Raw genomic sequence first — 21,700 nt, 5'->3', positions numbered from 1 at the left:
ATTTGCATCATAAAATATTATTTCAGAAAAAGATGATCATGTCACAAATGTTTGCGGAAAAATATTTTTCAAGTATCTGTAAACTTTACAATGCAGTATTTGTTACATTATCGGTTTATTTATCCGCGTTTTTCTAGTTATTAAACGAACGAGTTGAGGAAAGAAGATTAAAAAAAAATAAACAGTTGCAGTATCTAAACTATTCTGTTTATATTTAGCAAAGAAAAATCCTCTGTTAAAAAAACAATAAAGCGAGTTTTCAAAACCTTTGGCAGAAAATACATAAACAGCTTATATTTATACACATTTTATTTATTTAAGATTTTTCATCATTTATATCATTTAAAATATCTTTCCTCGGATTCAATGATAAAATTATCGTAATCTCTCACAACAATCTATAAATTGACCTACGTCAAACATCAAATCGAATCTCATGTCTCTTTAGTTTCGATATCCCATACTAATTAATGTAGCGAAACACGAATACACGTTAGATATCTGCAATGAACGTCGGAAATATATTGCCAGCGCGTCTGGGCGCACGAATGAGAAAGAAGTGTCAAACGAGTAGGCAACAAGAAGCGGAACAATTCTTCTAGATAAAACGGAAGTCGACGATGGTTGCGCCGACGGGCAAACGAGGCCGGCAACGAAAGCGCGGGCGATGGATGGCTTTAGCTTCGGTTTCCTGACGAGGTTACCGAAGTTTCGTTCGCAGATTCAATTTTAGTTGGCGCGCCAGCCCGCGCCACCACCATCCGCGGCGCTCAATGCCACGTATGTACCTTACAGGGGCGGTTACCAACCCTCCTTTCTATATTCATCCTCGTCTCTCTCCCCTTCTTTCTCCCTCTCTGCGCCATCCACTCGCACGGCCTCTTGCCAACTACCCGCTACGGGGCCACTTTATTCGGTTGCGCTTAAGTTTCCGCGTTTTCCACGCCTGCCTTTGATTACGATCTTGTTTCAGTCTTATTTCGATCTCGCATAGAGCATCCTTAACTGTAGAGATGATGGGCTTGTTATGAGTGCACATAAACTGTGTTAGGAAAATATAATCTTTTTTTCTGGATTTTTTTACATTATGGATTAAATTATTATTATTATATATATAATAATAATTTAATCCATAATATATGAATCATTTTTATACATTTTATCAAAGATAATTGTATATTGGGTTAAATCTAGAAAAGTTAGAAAACACAATATTGCATATTATAAAAGAAACCATTTATTAACATTTATTAACATGACATTGCAAAGATTAGTTTAATTGTTTCAAATTTTACTTTGTTTATAACAGATTTCACGATGAATATATCATTACTATGCATGATAATATTATTGTTAAATGTCATGAGAAAAAGCAACACGGAAAAATATGAAATTAAATACTTCGTTAATTATGTTAAAAAATTGAATTTTCTCTTTGTTATAAGCATTACTAACTATAATTCCGAGTATTGCTTTATGGTATTATTCTGACTTGTTTATCTATCGTCGACATGTAACTGACCACAAATGCATAAATGTTTTAACAGGATGCAATGCTGTTTGTAGTATTTAATCGGGGATTGAAACCAGTAGATCAAAGCATAGTGATTTAAAATATTCTTTTTCTCTGAGACCACTTTATTTTACCACCAAGGATTATACATTTAAATAATCGTAGAAGTATTCCATAATACCGTTTGGACACGAACAATATGTCCCGTTTTTTAAATACCATATAACACGCGCGCCTCATGCTATTATGAATTTCTTAAACCATTAACGTAGTTGTTATCCGACATATTAATCAATAAATTGATAGATCTAAAAAATATTATTATTTGTGAGATATATTAATGAATATGTAGGAAATTAGAAAAGAGAAAGCTTGATGATTCAAAAAAAAATTTATATTTGTTTACGCGTATGCATTAATAATTAAGATATTTTTTTATATAAATTATTTAAATAACAACAAGTTTATTAAAAAGCTTAGTATGTTAGTATACTTAGCTATAAAAGTGTTAGCTATATCCATTATTGTATGTATGGACATTGTTATAATATGATGTGTTCACATGTTTAGTTGCTATTACATTTATATGCTACGTATAATAAATCAATTTACCGGACTATGCAAAGGCACCGTATTATACATTCTTGTATATATTTTTGGAAGGTTTTTTTATTGTTTGCATGCATGTTAGTCATTTCCAGCAGTAGAAGCCGAAGAGGTAATAGTTTGCACAATAAACTTCTGACAATTTAAATTATTGTCAAACAATCTCATATTTCGCGAATACTGTTTTCATAGCAAATATTTTAGACAAATATTATTTCAGCCATTATCCGTTGTTACTATTGCGATATATTGGTTACATCTAATACAATTCAAGCTTAGCAATTGCATTGATCATGAGGAAACTGACCTTGAGCATTATCACGTTGAGGTCTAAAAATATCACAGCCACATAGCTACAAACTATAGCCTCAGCTAAAGAATTGTCCCGATAATCTTGTAACTCGAGAAAAAATATTTTCTACGGAACATTTTAAATCACACAAATAATACTTTCTTACATATTGGAGCAATGTGACCGAGAAAATACACGTTTATTACAAAAATTATATTTTTGCATAAAATATATATATGTAAAATAAATCTCAAAATATATACAACTTTGTATTGAACAAATTAATAGCGTTTCCAAAAGCTTTCACATATATATATATATATATATATATATATATATATATATATAATAAATTAAGTAGATTAAATTAATCTTTTTAAATAAAGCGAAAAAAGGAGAAAGAAACTTCTATAATTTTGATATATAATTAAAATCTTCTATTCTTTACACACTTTACTTTGTGTGCATGTGGAATAATTTATTTTTAACAAAAAACTATTAATAAAATGTGAAAATGATGACAGTATATAGAATCTTGAGTTTCTTTCATTTGCGTTAAATCAATAACGAGTTGCAGAAAGCTCAAACGACGAAAGCATTAGTGTAAGCTTTCTCTTGTCTACACCTCCGTCTTTCATTTACCAGCGGTATTATCCGCGTCGGCTATCCTTATAGTATAGTGAGAAGAGTCATAATAGAATATCTTTTCTATTATGAGTTTAGATGTTTATTAATAATCCTGGGTGAACTGTGTGTTATTATGCTCTATTTTGAAGTGAAATGAAGACAGTAGTTGGAAACAATTGAAACGTAAAATTACAACGAAACATTATTGAAACAAAGCTATAGTAAAGCTATTCTCATTCACGAAATATACGAAAATACCAGCTATTATAAAATAAGAATAATGTTTTAAAAAGCTGATATTGATATTCTCTCATCAAACCTAAATTAATCATCGAATATTATTAATAGATTTATATAAAATTATTGCACAACTAAGTTTTAATTCAGCAATAACCCAGTTATTTAAAAAATATTTAAAAAATATTTAAAAAATTTCTTATATATTTACATGTATTTAAATATGTATATTTCAAATGAACACGTTAGCTCTGTAAAATATTTTATTCGCATTATTTAAAAATAAGATTTATAAATAAGACTACTATTTAAAAATAAGATTTATAAATAAATATATAAATTTAAAAATATATATATTCATTAAATTTGAGAGATAAATTTCTTAAATTTAACAAAGTTGTGTACATGTTTATTTTATTTAATTTTTTAATTATATACAATATTTTATTTTTTAAAATTTAGTAAATATCGATATTTGTACTCAATTTATAATAGTAGAATCTTTCTATTCAAATGGATGACGTTTCTATTTGGCACTACTTTGAAATATCAGCTACTTCTCAAGAGCGTCTTGTCTTTTTGCGCGTACATTAAGGAAAAACCGACCTCCTCAAGTATCCTTTCTCGAAAATACCAGAGTCATACTTCATTTTCTGCTGAGTTGGGCATAGAAATGGGTATTTTCCGATTCCAAACTCGACATGATAAATATACAAATTGTGGTAACAGTTTGCTATAAACCTAGCATTGGATTTTGCAACGATAACTCTCGTTTGAAACTTATCGCTAAATAGAATACGTTTACATATCGTGTAAATTTATATGTATTGCACGTGACACTTACAAATTGGAGAAGAAAATTTCTATTTCTTCCCGGCATACGTTCCTTTATATCAAATACGACATGCGAATACAAAATCGATATATATATTATATACATATATGAATATATAAGACATATATACGAATAAATCACAAACTTCTTTTGTGATTTATTAATTGCGTTTTCATAATTATATCATTATTATTGAAAAATACGAGTAGCTAATCTATCGAGCAATATCGTGAAAATCTGAACGATTTAAAGAGAAACCGAAAAACTCTCCGTTCGTAATAGAACGAGGATGAGAGCCAGTCAGCTAACGACATTTTCGTAGCCCCAAATGCGTCGCAAACGAATTGGAATCGCGTTGCAAAATTGATTATCAGTCCTTCTCCGTGGAGATGGCCGGGAAAGCATACCACGGGGTACTCACTTCGGGAATAACATTTGCCGAGCGGCGTAACGACTGATCCGTCTATTCCCAGTGGCAACGAAAACTCGTAAAACGGTACTTGGAAATTCGCTGCGCCAAGTTAAACTTGATGGAGACGAAGGGGTATGGCTGCGACTACTGCCCATGCTGCCGCACTGCTCTACGCTCAGTCGTACGGATTCTAGTACGGTCGTGACCCAGAGGACCGAATAGCGGCTGCTCGTAGTCCGATGGGATGCGATGCGAAAAGTCGAGGCAGTACCTGTCGCGGCCAAACAAGTGATCCGGACGGGAGGAGCGGGGGAAGGTACCGTGGGATAAAATGATATTGTTTTAGCCGGGAACGAGTCCGCCGTCGGTGCTTAGAACCCATTTTCCCGTAAAAACCCGGCGCGGTAATATCAAGCGGACTCGTACACTACTCCCTTGCACCCTCAAATGGCGCACTATATATGTATAGAAGGGGAGATTGAGAGAACGAGGGCGAAAGAGGGTGAGAGAAAAAGAGAGAAGAGGAAAGATATTGTCGTGGACAAAGAGTTCGAAATATTCGACGATACCTACATATACGGTTCCCCAGGGAACGAGGGCGGCAATACTGGCGACGTTGGGATACATAGAAGAAGCATACCATCGCGGAAGTAGACGAAGTATGAATCGGAATCTTCGCCGAAATTCTCTCCTTTCTCTACCGTCCGTTACAGCGTGAAGTCTCGTACTACACACGTGGAAAACCGCATGGGTTTGCGTGCAACTTGGCCGATTGCCTCGAATACCGGAGCAAAATCTGACCCCCTTTCATCGAGGGATAAATCTAAAATTTGGCATCAAGGAGACTTACCCGCAAAAGACGATCCTGAGAAAAAAAGTATACAAAATTCGATCGAAGCTAAATGTGCATTATATTGGACGGAAAATGATCACGCAAATGATATTTATTTGCCGTTGCGATTGTCGCGTTAAGTTTACTTATATATTATAAATAATGATACTTTTATTGCCCAAATGCATCTCTATTTATATGATATAATAATCATTTATATATAGAGGATATGCTTTACAAAAAAATTTTTTGACATTAATCAATAATCAACTAGGCAGTTTCGGAGTCAATTTTTTCTTAATTTCAAGAATGCTTTGCCATTATTTATTATTTTGATAATTTTGAGAATTAAAATTCTGATTTACAATAATAAATATAACATTCATGAAGATTATGTTTCGTTAAAAATCCGAGTATAATCTTCTTCTCTACGTTCTAGAAAAATTCATTATATATTCCTTAGAATCATTGTACATTTTTTGAACATTTTAAAGCTCTCGATGCAAAATACATTTATAAATTTTGACTATAACGAATAGAATGGCTGTAACCGTATATCTTGCTCACTTCCATTGTTTGAAAAAAAAGAAAATACCTAATTGTGAATTATTTCGCTCTTCGTTTGACCTCCTATCAACAAGAAATGCATTGCTTATACCGATTAGTTGTATCGGTTAGAGCATGTTATGCAGAAGCTATGACTAGTAAGTTCTTTCTTATGTTTCTCTCCGTTAATACTAGATGCTTCACTGATCAGCAGGCGTCAAACGGTATAGCATCTACGATATGTCGGTACTTGGCTAGCTAGCTGGTTGACTGGTTGACTGGTTAACTGGCGCGGCGTTGGTTGGCTGGGTGACTAGAGCATTCCCTCGTACACCTACCTACCTACCCTATAAAGCAGCAGCTATAAGCCGGATGCGGAAGTCGTGTTCGCCGACCGGGTCGAGTTCTCGCGCCTCGAGATGCACGACCTACCGTAAATCGTTTGGTTCGACATGCCATCGAATCGACTGCCCGAGTGACCAAGTGATGTACTGTAATAATAACGCCAGGATGCTTTGATTTATAAAGCAAATACATTGAGAGCTAGCATATCCTTTCAACTGTTTTTGAATCTTGCCGAATTATAATCTCGAAATAATTTCGCATTTCACGTTTATAAAACAGAATATATTATTGACAATTTTATTTCAAGCTTTATAAGCATAAAATGATATATAAATCGTAAATGTATAAAAAGAAATCTTTAAATCGTACAAAACAGCATTATGTATGAAAAAATATAAACATATTTACATCTGTACACGAGTAACATATTCACATATTTTATATTGTTACATTCGTTTAGAGGATTTAAAAATTAATAATGATCTACATAAGTTTTAATTGATGTTAATTGATAGTATTATTATTGATAGCTATTTTATCAATATTCAACATTTAATTTGCTTCGAAAACATCGTTAAATACAGCTGAATTATTTTGTCATAAAAACAAGTAGCAATAAGTCAATATTAATTCGATTAGCTTAATTTGAATATTATTGAGCTGTTCCCTCTACTAATCACATATTGATATTTATTTAATATTTTTATTCATTTTAAAGAAACTTCCAAGAATAATATAATTTGAGAAATGTGTATGTAATCTAAACTGTGATTTTTGATCTAACGAAAACTTTGATTATGCACGAGATGCTCTATAGATTCCATCCACAGTGGCTGCAAACAGCCGAGAAATATCACAAGCGCGAAAACCATCTGTAGCGTAAAATTTGCTTTAATCGGGAGGTCGCGTGTCGCTCAAGGGTTGTTTGAAAGGGCGAGCATGGATAACGTACCTCTTCAAAGCTCGTTGTCCCCGCACTAAAACGCGCCATCATTAGGCATGTTCACGTGCCGATATTTGAAAATTCATTATTATCGTCGCATCCCTCATTGGAGCTATTTTACAGAGGGATTTTCGAGATATTTCGCCTTTGTCATAATTGCTTCGGTGCGAAATTGTTTAAAGAGACATGCAAATTTTTTCTATTCGCGCAAATACCACGATAAAAAAATACCGTGATTTTTTATTACGCAATAAATATCTTAAATACGTATCAACTTGAAGTTTAATACGCTTTTCGCGCTTATATTTTATTTTGTAGCAATCCTTCTCCTTCTCCCCTAAATATAAAGCAGTATAAACTCGGTAAAAGCACCGTGACACGCAATATTGAGGGGTCTATGTACACTCTATAACCGGCACGTAATTTATTTCACTCAACTCGAATGACGTTTCAATTCTTTTTTACGTTCGCTGCGAAACTGAAACCACCGGGTGTCCGTAGAATCCTTTCAACATACGGAGTACACAACGTTATTTACGCAGAATATAAGAGTTGGGCACATTACAGAGCTACTAGAAGTGTACATTACACCATATATCTATTCATGCAGCACGGTATTGTCACCACTTTCGTATGCTTGTCTCGTTTAGAAATGAAAAACGAAGAACCTGCGTGCACGACGGCGCCTTCTTTATGCATGTTGTAAAAACTTGTCAGATAACGAATACAACGTGGACGCTTACTACGAACGACGGATATTGCATTCGCTGTAGTAACAGCCAAAGTGGTTGCTCGCATTAAGTGCGTTTTACGCTCGTGGATTTAAGAGAGCGGGTCTCGCGGTAGGCTGATCAATATGCTAATATTTTGATGCCGCCACTCCGCTCGACGAATTGAATTACGTTCTACGGATGAGGATAAAGAATACGGCCAAGTAACAGCAAGAAGGAAGAGTACGAAATGAGGGGACGATGTGAAACGAAGTGCTCGACGTTTGAAGATAGGTGGGTAGGTATTACATAGGATACCACTTAATATTATAACACATTCACCTAACGCGTTACCAATGTTACATGCTGCGAGTGAAAACAATAACGTGTACCGAATATACACGACAGGAAATTTAATTTTTTGCAAGACACTTGCAAGACATACGGAATAAAAGTAAAGTTATGCTTTTCCGAGCACAAATCTTTTTATTACGGCAATGTGCGATGGAAACGTTATTCGTAAAAGATAAAATCAAATATATATGATAATTTTGCCAAATAAAATAGAATGCTTAATATATATTTGCAATAAAATTATTATATAAAATATATATGTGAAAAAAGTAGTCCCATGCAAATTTTTTTGTTACAATATGTTTTAATACATCGTAATGTTTAACAATATATTATATATATCGTATAAGATATCAAGGTTAGAAGCATAAAAGTATTGACATATTTCTTCTTCAACTGTGAATATACAAGGACTAAAGCAGCAAGCGTGTTGAAAGTTTTGAAATAGTTTGAATTATCCAGTAGGTGCTTTAAAACCACGACGTACCTTGTGGTTTAGACTTTAATACAATGCTTGTTGCAAATATGTTCTTAGAAAGATCATGCAAACAGATTCATTCAGAAGGATTACTTTAGGAAGTTAATTAAGCATATTGCTTAATTAATTCACTAAATAAGCAGGATTTTTATTTCTGTAAAAAAATGCACGAATTTATATTTATATTTATATTTTTATCGTGTGAAAAAAAATCATCATATAACAAGATTGTGAGTATAAATGATATAAACAATATTATCTATTAGTTAATTAAGTATTAATTTTGGAGATACGATTTAAAAAAAAATTTTTTTCTAAAAGTCTAAAGTAACGTATCTGCGTTAAAATATTACATAACTGTTCAATTATAGCATGAAAGAAAAACGCTTTGTAATACAATTTAGATTATTTCCGTAAAGTTTGCGAATTTTTATAACTTTTAGAAAAGTATACGTCATTATATCTATATCATTCTCGCAATTAGCCGAGCTGCGTCTCCTGGGACGGGGACTTTTTCGCGATCATCCGCGAAATACAGCATTTTTATCTGATGCACGCAACCAAATTAAACGAAGATCGCCCAAGTCTATCGAAGTCCGATAGGTTAACGAGCAAAGTTTATTTGCGTATTTATTACCTTCTACAGGAGAGAGGATGCTATCTTCACTATTGCATTATGGCAGACTTTTCTTCGTGCGAGACTAACATCTCTTACCCTCGTTATACGTATAATGTTTTACAGATTGCAGGTACACTCTCCGCGTTCCTATTAAAAATTTTACGTCACTATCTTGTAGTTAGGATATATGTCGCGTTCTCTTCTCGTGACTACACCGACAATTCTTGAAGCTGTTGGATGAAGAAGTGCTCTTACTTCACTAATAAGATCTCATTCTCACAGACGAAGTTACTCGCGTATCTGTTGTTTGGAAGCGTAATTTACTCCGCACAATTCTTGAAAGAGACATACAGATTCTCAATGAGCATCTACAACGTAGGGAAGATATCTGAACTATTTACGAGTTCTATATTATTCCACCTAAAATTTCATGGAAGCTTCGGAAACGCGGAAGTTCGTTTGCCATTTAATTATGATAGCAGTGAATTCAAGCCAACTATGTTATATGTATTATACGTTCGGAGCCTCTCGACAACTGTTTCTAAGAGTTTAGAAACTTCCAAACTATTTATGAATTTCAACGTATTAATTCGAAATGGATTTAATATAAATGCATGTAGAGGCTCTACTCCGTAAGATGGAAGTAATGGAAATTTGGCAAAATCGGACGAAAGGTGACGCGGGTTAGCGTCCAACCTCTTTCGCGAGAATGAATTTGAGAGAACAATTCGGTTATTAGATTGGGACTGCCATATCCCAAATGTTATAATAATCTAACAGAGAACTCTCTCTAGATAGAATCTCGATAGAGACTTACTTATCGGAGAGTGCCGGATTCGTCGAGAAGAAAGAACAGAGGAATAGAAGGAAAAGGAAGAAAGACAGAACGAGTTGCCTTTGGATAAGGGATGCTGCTGGCGCATCGTATTACCTATCTAGCTATCTTCTGCCTTTCCTCGAAACTGCAGAGTAAACTGTATGCCACACAAGTAAATATGACTTCCACTGTGTGATGCACTCTGTCATCATTTTTTAGATTTTTCCTCTTACTAGTTTCCCCTCTTTTATTCTCATTGCCGTTCTTACTTCAGTTTAGCATCGCGTGCGTGTGGCGCGATGTAAAGTCCGGTTTCCTCCATGATCGCGCCCAATTACTTTTTTGCACTTAAATCGGTCGGACTTAGATAAAGTAGGACGAGATTACATTTCCACACATTGAACTCTCTATCTTGTGTGCCAGATTTATCGATTGATACTCGTGTTCAATTACCTTTTTCTATTCTTGCTTTAGTTGGACATAAATAAATTGCGAGAAAAATAATTTTTTTTTACAATATACATATTATTTTTGTATATTTATTAATAAAAAAAATGATGTCGTTACATCTTACACATTTTATGATGCATGCTTTAAGCTATAACATCTCGTGACAATGCACAGTCTTGAATTTTAATATTATCGTATCATTTCCCCGTCCTCGATCGCGTAACTCGTGCGATTTGCAGTTTCCACTTGAAGACACTTGCGATTGCATCTAGATTGTCTCCCGTCCTTATTTCAACGACACCTCTCGTCAAGGAACGTTATATCTTTCGATCTTTGTGAAAAAGACTGCAGGCGATTTCGATGAATCTAAAATTCCGACCCGAATTTGGCGCCGAACGACGTACGTGTGGCGTCGAGCGATCTTGCTGGCAAGATTGCGAGCGGGATCAGTAAGCGTAGCCAATCAGATTTACGAGGCTGGACGTATCATGATCGCCTTTACGACAATTAGTCACCGTCATCCTTCTTCCACCTGCTGCACCGCAACGACGAAGCGATGGAAAAGTAGTAAAACTACCGTAAAAACTACGGTACAGTATCACGCTTCTCCGTATACCGTTGACTTTGAAATTCTATGTAACGACATGCTCTAATTTATACTGATTAATTATTGCTGTTGATAGAACGGAATTGCAGGATCCTCGAAAACTACTTTCGAGTTGAATTGTAAAATCGGGCAACCTATGCTTTAATTACTTCGTAGAAATTAGATGTGAGTTTCACTCGCAAAACTAATGAAATTTTGATTATAACATTCGATATTTATTATATATTACAAATAAATGATGCTATCAAGAGTCTAAATTGTTATTAGGTTAAAAATGTTATCAAAAATGGAACGCGGTAAATATTATTAGAGATATTGTGCCTATTTTTTAAAAATTGTAGTAAATAATGCAAATTGATTTTATTCACAGTTTCGATAATTAACGAAAAATTATTTTCCATAAAAGCATAATTATGACCATTTTTTTCGTTTTTGACATTTCTGAATGAGGCACGTGTAGCGTCTTGCTAATAACATATGTCCTCTCTTGATTCTTCTCAAGTTTCTACCCGCATTTCGCGATCAGGATGCTGTCCGCCATGCCCATGGCCGGTAGAATTCCCATGCGTTTTTTCTCCGGTTAGCTCGAACGAACCAATCACCCATCCAGCTCTAGGGAGATGGTGGGTGATGCGCGAGGTGGTAGAAGCAGGGTAGTGAGCCGGGATCGATGGAGATAATGCCTATTACTCCTAATGCGAAACTCGCTCTTCTTCTACCTTTGCCCCGTTCTATCTTCGATCCTGTACCCGGTTTTCCTTCGCCCTACCATTCCGTTCTCATGGTTCTTCGCAATCTGTAACCAATGCTCAATTACCATCTCTACTGACTCCATTTTCGACGTCTTCCTCTACCCGTTGTTATCATCATCGATCGGAATTTTGCATTTGTGATTTAAATGCGTAGTATCAGCACTCGTGATGTTAATCAAGTTATAGTACGGTCTTATGTCAAATGGGATACGAAAACAACGTAGAGTTGCTGAAATTACAAGATGCAAATTTTTAGACGGAAATAAATAAGAAATTTTGAGAAAAAAGATATATATTTATATGTACTATAAATCATAGAAATTATTTTTCCGTATAATAATCATACGATAAAGATAATTGCAACTAAAAACGTAATATATTATTTCCATAATTTCACGTAATTATTTTTATAACACTATTTCTTTTTAATATTTCTATACAATCATACAAACGGAAACTCACTCTGATTACGCCTGAATCGACGATAAATTGTCGCTTAATAAAAGTCTCTTATTTAATTTGGACGGGTACCGTTTAGCTTGGACAGGAAGTGAATCCCTTGCTTTTCTCTAATTCTGTCGGCGCCAACTTTTTCCATTTACTTTTACTTTTCCAATCGTCCTGTTCACCTTTAGAAAACGCGAACTATATTACAGAAACAAAACGAAATCGGGCTGAATACACCGTAGCAGTAAGTTCTGTGGGCGCAGTAACCTGTTGAGTGTATTCGCGTAAGTGGTGAGTAGTGGATACGTATACGTGCGAAAGTCTGGGGATGAAGTTTCTGGAGGAAATACAGGCGAGACACCACGCTCGTGAGAATTGTAACATACGTACGGGACGAGTGTATTCGTATCTAAGAATCCGAGAACAATACATCTGTAGAGCTATGCGAGCGGCCTTGTAACGACTTCGAAAGACGTTTATGCAATCCGATATGAAAGGAGCGCAACCCCGAGAGCAACTGGTGGTAAAAAAGTTAGATAAAAAAGGGTAGCAAAGAAAGGGGTAAAAAAGTATTACGCAGTTAAAGAAATATTTCTTAACGCTCAACGAAATAGATAGAATCACAGGAAGGAAACGCAGAAATAGAATTACGTTTTTATTGAAATTCGTCAAAATTGTTGCGACATTTATGACATTTTTCTGCAATTACAGGTCGACAGTTCTTCGACGGTAAAGCTAATTTTATGTAAATGAATATTGTAATTGAGAGAATATTTATATAAATACTTAATACTTTCTTATGGATAAGAATGAAATCAATATTAATAAAAAATTTCGCATCTATCAACCACGAATTGCGCGAGCAAGCACACACACACACACTTTGTTTCAGTTTAATATGTATTACGCAAAGACAATGTCTTGTTAACCACTTAAGCGTTGGTTGTGACTGGTAATATAATCAACTTTAACCATTAGCCTATATTCACCGTCTGCCTTCCAAGCCGATAAATGCATCTATGACATTAATTCGTGGTCTCATAGTCTTTCTAACGATCATTTGGCAATTAAATGCACCGTAACGCGAAGTGGCCTTCGAAACTTTCGAGATATCGTGCTGATATCGATTCTAGATAATGGATATTAAAGATTGTTTTATGATCAGCTTAGTGTAACGATAGTGTAAATGTGTCACATAGATTAAATTGTTAAAGCGGGTGATATATAACGAGGATGATAACTCCGTTTTCCAAAATATACGGTGTTGTTTTTCTATCATCCTTTTACAGAGACAAACGCTGATATGTTATTTTATATTCTCGTTGAAACATGTAAAAAAACACGATAATTCCAGCTACATTTATCCGATTACATCGTTTAAGTATCTTTTGTTAACGCTACGCACGAATGTTCTGATCACGTCTATATTTCGCGATCATAAATTACATCAACTTGCTAACGGCACGCTTTGAAATTAGCGTTGTAACGTGGTCGAGCGTTGCACCGGGGAATAACAATGTCCCTGGTTCACGTGCGCACGTGTATTTATACAGGGCATTGTGTGCATCTAATTTCGGAACAATGTTGACGTCATTTACGCTTTCATTTAATCTGCTGATGACTATATGTAATGTTTGGACATTACAGATCATATATATTAATCACTATGCATTTATGATCATAGAGTATCCGCGACAGTAAAATGTCACAGCTATAAACAAGGTTCAACATATTTAAAAATTTTCAATTCGCTAAAGTGATATTTTTATAAGACTTCTCGTATGTTCACTCTTTTCGTACTTTTACCATAAACACTTTATTTAGATCGATACATTTTCAATTCTCGTATTTCTTTTTTCTACAAGAAGGATTAATTTCTATTTAAGAGCGCCAATTTCATTAACTCTTTCGTACCTCTGATTTTCCCCAAAAAGATGTATTTTATATGAAGACAGTTTTATAGGTTTTTGGGGATGATTCCAAATTTATCATTCAAATTTAAATCTAAAATGGCAGATTCAAGATGGCGACTATGAAAAGCTTATCAATATATTTAAAATATAAGTTTAAATTTTATTTTTTTAAATATATATTATGTTTTTTCCTGAACATACACACACACACGTTCAATTTGTAGCGTTATTATGCAGTTGTTATACACTTTTTTTGCAAGCCGCGCATCTGCCGCAAAACTTGGATGCCTGTCGCACGCGTCACCTTACTTTGGTTACACATATAAATATTATAATATTTCTCATAATAAAGTTGTAATCACATTTAAATAAAACTTTAAGTTTATAATTAACGCATAAATTCTATGATTTTTCGATTAATATACAGTTAATCTTCGTTCTCTAAAAGTTTGAGTTTTTTTTGCAAAGTTTAACTAATTATATTTTATTGTAAACACATTACATTTTCAAGTGCGCGATTTTTTTACATGTAGCTTGAACATTCTTCTTTAAAACAAGCCGAGGTAAAAGTCGATAAGATTATTTGTTTAAAAGTTATGATTTATTTCTTAGGTGGGATATATATGTTCGGAGGTACGAAAGGGTTAAAACGCGTTTCGTTTTAAATCGCCACTATTGTAAGGAAAAAAGTGTCTAAATATAAGAAACATGTATTTGAAGCGCATATAGCAGACAGTTCAAGATTCACGATTCCCGGCGAAATTAGCGCTCGTGGTCAAACGTTTCACGACGGAAGTAACAATGTGCGCTCGCGCCCGGTACGCCAACAATCGCGCTTGCGGAGCGACCGGCGTGTATCGTTATATGTACATGGCATTGTGTAGACTGTTAAGCATTTGATACGGCCACCTTCCTGTCGCGCGTCCCGCCGGTGCCATTGTCGCCGGTACGTTCGCGTTGTAACCGAGCCGCGTCGTTTCTCCGTGTGCGATACGATATGCCCGTCGTCCGTACACCACCGACGATGAGCGTGTGACACGCCTACGAAGAGCCGTACTTAGGCCGACGTGCATACTGAAACAGGCGCGCGAGAATGGAGCGACGAGCCCGACGAAAGCGGACGTGCGTGCAGAGTTGAGATATGATAAAATGTAAAAACGAGAGATAAGAAAAAGTATATATTATACATATGTAAGGGGTAACATTAAGCCTCGATTGTGCGTACGTGTGGGTGCGCGTGTGCGTTGACAATGGATAAATCAATATTTTTCATGGATTTTTCGACCTGAGATTTGCAAACATTTTTATGAGAGCAGGATTATTATATGGAAATTTGCAAGAATACAAACACATAAAAATATTATTATTATTATTATTTTATTATTATAAATCCGAGACGCACACCGTGTGCACTCATAAAATATGGAATACTTGCAGGACGAATTAAAAATATTAATTAGATACTTTCGTCATGTATATATTAATAATGTATGATGATTCTTCTTCCCGCGCGAAGTACATTTTAATAAGTATTTATTCGGTTTCTCTTTCGTCTAAAAAAATATCCACAGCACATAATTTTTCTTATTTATTCATAGCTTTAGAACTGTAAAGTTTTTTTATGAAGGAAGAGATTTTTTATTTACAGCTACACATTGGAAAATAGAAAAGTTTATATTAGAAAACTTTGTATTTGTTGCTAGTGTCACATCATACATTTGCAAGTGCATATTCTACAATATCACACGAAACTGTGGAATAAAATAAGTCGACCTACATTGAGACAAACTTAATAATAAAAATTTGGACACGCCGTGTAGTTTATTGCTATTTTACTCCAACTTGTGATATTCTTGCAAATATAACGATTGTGTACCGCGCAAGATAAAGCTCTTCTCATTTTCACATTTTATTCTCGCGTTATTTTTTCAAAATTCAACGATCGAAAGAAAAAGGAGATCAAGGCGCGCTTGGAATTAATTCTTCGCGATTGTTTCGCCACTTGTATTTGCGCACGGCCTTACGCATATAATGCACACGCGATAAGCACGAGTGTATCTTGGAGGCCCGATGATAGCGTTAGCGAAACGCCTACACACGCAGTGCTCCTTCGACCGTTCTCGTAACGCGAACAAACCAATGAAATCTCGTTAATCGCAGATCCGTTACGAATCCAAAGTGCGTCCGCAGTACGATCCGTACATTCGACTTTCGCGCGATCCGACCGCAAGCCGCCGCAATTCCATCCGATGGATAATCGATTCCAATAATTGCGCGGCGCGATAGCTCAAGCATGACCATACGACGATGCCCATTGTTTGCAGAAGCGCTGGTTTCAGTTGGTAATGATCAGCATACGGCGCGTGTGGATCCGGCGATGATGACCATTTGGATAGAGTGAGCGCGACGGGAGAATGCATAGGGAATGCGCATAGAACGCATCCGCATATAACCGGATATGAACGTATTAATTATTGAAGACGGGACGGACGCACGACCGCGGTAGATAGAAAAACAGCCGCGAAACAAACAGCCGGGGAAACTCGCGGATTATTTTGGGACTGCAATTACATTTTTTATACGGCAATCCGATGTTGCGTCTGCCTGGCGCAACAGTTGTACGCGCCACAAAGCGCATCTACTATTCGGATCGGATTAATATTGCCTGTTTTGTGCCTTGGTTATAACGCACGTCAAAGTAGAAACAAAAACTCTTTGTTGTCAAAGTGCTCCGCTAAAATAAAATATCGTACGCTGCAAAATATTGTAATTTCAGATAACGGCGATTATTGTTTCGAAATTGTGTTATTACATTTGGATTCAATAGACTCTTCAAGCTTTTCATTACAATGCGATTTTGACTATGCATTTGTAATCCTTGAAACTCGTTAAAATTGTACTACTTTCGTTGCAGTATTGTAATGCAATTTATGGATTTAATTGTGCACCGTGATGAAAAATCGGGTCTCTTTTAAAAATATAAATCGATTCTTTTTTTAATACCGAGCGATTATAGTGCTATATATTATCAGTTAATACAACGATAAATTTAAAAATACATTGTAATTTTAAATCTCTTTTTGCCATTTTTTATGTCCGTTAACATTTATAATCTCTTGATAATTCTGGAAGCAATTTACGAATAAAGCGACAGAGAGAGAGAGAGAGAGAGAGAGAGAGAGAGAGAGAGAGAGAAAGAGAGAGAGACTAATATAAAGGCAATGCGAATAAGTAACATTAACAAATGCGGCGTTAACAAATATACAGATTTATAGACGAGATCGTTTGGCTTACCGCCAAACTACTTAAAATTTGAACAATATATTGTAACGCTTTGAAAATCAATACAGACGATTCCCATAATTTTGCATGAATCGCGCATCATAATTCTAGCGCCGCAACTCTCAGCGAGATAAAAGATGATTAAATTTATAAAGACGTTAATATGAAATTACATCGTAACAAACATATTAGCAGCTTTTCACCATTATTATACACACATAATCATTATTACTACAATTATCACGTTTATTATTATTATTATTATTATTATTATTATTATTGTTACATTCTTTCCTGAAATATTAACTCTCGTAATATTAAATTACAATCATTAATTATGGTCTTAATTGAATTTTTAATGATCCGCCTTATATTTTATATCGTAGCAAAAATATCGACATCGAATCCTTCACATTTTTGTGCAAAATTTCAAAAGTATCTCGACTATGTAATTATCCGTAAATTATTGCGTTTATAATAATATCAATAGAAGGTGTCCGCATTAATACTGCTAGCATCGGAGCAACTCCCAAAGCTACTTAAATCGCTCGGTTGTTCTTACTACGCCATATCTTTATAAATATCTAATAGTAAATCAGTTTAACTCGGCGGTAAACTCGCTGCGAAATTGACCGACTAAAGCGACCCATTTTCGCCTATTGTTATATAGCGCTGGTATCAAGTTTCCGGGAAGCACGGCGGCGTGATAATATATCGCTGGCGGTAGTTATTCCTATTGCTCCAATATGAAGTCAGTGCGCGGCGGTACGCTCGCCAATTAAAAACTCAGTCGAATGCCGCGCAACGTAACGTTTATTAAACGCGACCGTTCGTTGGCGCCAGGCGCGAAATACAATTTTATCGCCGCGAAGCTTCACATCGGATTACGAAATCGCGAGACTCCGTATATTCGCGGTGCAATCGACTGCCGACCATGTAAACGGCATACGAATACATTTTTATCTGGCCGCGACCGCGGCGCGCAATCAGCGAGGCGCCCGTTGACTCGTGACGCTTCCGGTCCAGGCTTCCGGTCCGCGGAACCGCACCGTTTCCGTTCGACTGCCCAGCCCACCGATCCCGACCGCCGACCGTCCGTCGTGGTGTATCGAGGCCTCGGTGCTCGGAGGAGTAGTATCGAAATCAGTTCCAGCGCTTCGTCACGAGAATGCAAGGACCGAATATTTGCGCTCGTCCGGATAATTAGTTCCAAGTGGTATTCGCCGTGGTTGCGGAGAATCGAACTGCCGTGCATGTGATCCGCGAGCAATGTCGGTTATTTAATCTATCGTTCGATGCAGGATTAATGATTCACTCATTGTCTTGAAAGGTAATCAGTATTTTGATCCGGTGATTCGACGCGGGAAAAAAAAAAGTTAATATCGATTAATATTCACGAGTGTTTTTGTTGTGGAAGGAATCTTGGAAAGAAAGAGAGTTCTTCTTTGTAAAGAAAAAGGGAAATATAGTGATAAGTTGATAAAGTTAGTGTTAATATAATACTTAATCTCGCGCTTACATTACGGCAAGCTCATTGAGTCCACATTTTTTCTTCCTTTGTTTTAATTCTTAATGCATATTTATGAAAGGAGCCCACGATCGGTTTCATAATTTGTATTCAACGTTCGAAAGCCATCTTTCCTCCGAGCTTTGCAAGATACTCCGCATTATCCCTAACGAGAATGTGAAATTCATGTTACGGCGGGACGATAAAAAAATGACGTGTGCATCGCATCGCTTCGACAGTTGTAGAATTTATTATGAGGACGCTCTTAAGATTGAGACCCACGATGATCCAGTGCGTGTTTCCTGATCCGATAAAATAATCGATCATCGCTGAATGAGAGAAGCGGTAATTCGGCGCGCCCCAGGTGGATGCGGTTGTATCTGCGGCCGTGATACGCGAAAATGGCGGTTGCGCCCGGTAAGAATAAATTGAAAATGGGCAGTGCGGGCCGATACTACGGTGCTTATCTCATCTACGACGTGGCGAACTCATGCCTCGCCGCCTTGCACGCCAAGATGCCTCCTCCGGCCGTCGTCACGCGAACCAACCCTCCGTCTCCTGTGCACGTCCAGAACCCCCGTAAGTTTTCTTCTCCTCTTTTCTATGTTTCTGTTTCTCCGTTTGTATGACTGGCGCTCCGGTAACGCGAATGGCGATTGCAGATGTTCGATTCCCTCGATTTTCTCGCGTTTCAGCAATTAAATTTTTCTTCCAGTCTTCTTAGGGGTGAATTTAGGGATGATTCGGAGAAGAATCGCGGGAAAGACGTGTAATAACGCATCTCGCGGGATAATTGTTTCACGGAACATTTCTACGACTCGATGCAATCTCTTGCACCGAGTGCCAATACATGAAAGATAAATTTTAACTGATTATAATTAAATAATGATTAAATTATTACGATGAAGCTTACGATGAAAAAGGCCGTATACACGAATAAAAGTCATATACATGCGGATAGTATTCTATAAATAAATGTGTAATATATCTCTAGTTGATTTTTCATTGAAATAAATCATATGCAAATTAAACGAGTGCTCTCTATAAGAAGACACGTTCTAATGTCAGTTATAAGATATTAGGTGCTGAATACAGAAATAGCCAAATCGTTGTCCATCCCTACTAAGATATGAGAGCTCGTTCGAATAGTTAATGGCAGAATCTTTCCGGTTGCATGTTTCGAACCGATAAAGATTAGCACGTGCAAAAAAGAGGAAAAAAAAAAGAGATTAGATGAAGAAACGTGTAAAAAAATTCATGGTTTTAACAGCAATGATCTTGTTAACATTATCAAGACGATTTACCAGGCAAAAATCGCTTCGTGCCAACTATAATATTACACGCGTATTTTAACATACCCGGACAAGCGCAACGATTGTTCTAGCCCGAGATATGCGAAACTATATTTCGGGCAAATATATTTACGTACATTTATTACGTTGCGTCATATAAGCAGGGAGATATAATTATGTCATGCGGACTGAATTACACATTCAGGATTATAATATCCTTAATTGCATTAGTGTAACGCGAGAATGCCGCTGTTCATAACACGATGCCATCGCATTTCCCTGCGCAGTCCAGCACGAGATTGTAGTTGCATTTTTAACGAGATAGATAAAATCTAAATGCGACATTTTTGAGAAATTTGAATCAATTTCATGCAATAGGTAAGGCGTCGTCTAATGTATAATAGCTCCACGTTTGTTTTCGCACAAACGACTTTTAAGGCAATATCGATAACATTAAATATTCACTACCCAAATACGTCCAAAGCTGATGTCTTATTCAAAGAAATAGCGGCATAACAGCGTACATGCGAGTGCAGTATACATTCTGAAAACGGAACATAACCGTATGCCGCGGCAATGCGCGTAGTAAACTGTTTTCAAAGGCGAATATTACTATAATATATATATAATACCGCGCGGTATAGGCTAATACTGATACTTAGTAATATAACTCGAAGCGGACTTCTTATAGCGGCGGCCGATCCCACGTCACATAGATATAACATGTCTAGAGAGGAATATTCTTTAATATCTGGCGCAAAAGTCTTCAGACAAACGAAAATTTATATATTTTTATTAAAAAGACAACACTTTTAAATTGTGTAATTATTCTACTTTAAAAGTCCAATACCAATGGTATTATTTTAAATGAAAAGAAAGAAATAAATTACAATTTCAATAACGATATTCTTCTTCCTCTTTCAATCTGACATATTAAGTTCAAAGGACGATGGTGCGAAAAAAATTATATTTAAATAATTTATTTAATTTACATCCGTCACGTGTACATTTGTCAGTATTTGTGGATCTAATATATAAATATTTCTCATTTTTCGTGCGTTGATATCTCGAGCTAACAATTTTTTTCTCTTGACATGCACCCTTGTCAACGATACTGGACAGGGACCGATAATACGCGACAAACTCAATAATACATCAACATCCGAGATGTCGAGCGACGTTTCTCTTTCCTCTAACATTATTTCCGACATTTGCTCTCTCCCTTTCGCGCCTCTTGTCATATTTTATTTCTTTCCTTTCCCTTTACTTCCAACAGTCGGCCAG

General features: G+C 35.9%; 1 protein-coding gene across 9 annotated transcripts in view; it reads left to right on the top strand.

The window, feature by feature from the left end:
* The window catches only part of LOC105250434 (nucleolysin TIAR), a 403,479-nt gene that overhangs the window by 246,485 nt on the left and 135,294 nt on the right, over window positions 1-21,700 (top strand). Inside the window, exons 1-2 of one of the 9 annotated variants that reach the window (XM_025407565.1) lie at window positions 16,457-16,677; window positions 19,250-19,703. The exons of 6 other annotated variants lie outside the window; for them this stretch is intronic. In XM_025407565.1, coding sequence (XP_025263350.1) covers window positions 19,526-19,703 — 178 coding nt within the window. In that variant the 5' untranslated portion in view covers window positions 16,457-16,677; window positions 19,250-19,525. Of the gene's footprint in view, window positions 1-16,456; window positions 16,678-18,330; window positions 19,704-21,700 lie in introns of those variants that run through there. 2 more of the 9 variants (XM_025407541.1, XM_011256533.3) reach the window with 2 other exon arrangements.

The sequence above is a fragment of the Camponotus floridanus genome, unplaced genomic scaffold (assembly GCF_003227725.1).
Source record: "Camponotus floridanus strain SB8 unplaced genomic scaffold, Cflo_v7.5 scaffold1, whole genome shotgun sequence".
Classification (NCBI taxonomy): Eukaryota; Metazoa; Arthropoda; class Insecta; order Hymenoptera; family Formicidae; genus Camponotus; species Camponotus floridanus.
Note: the sequence above shows the minus strand (reverse complement) of the source record. Positions and strands in the feature narration are given on the sequence as shown.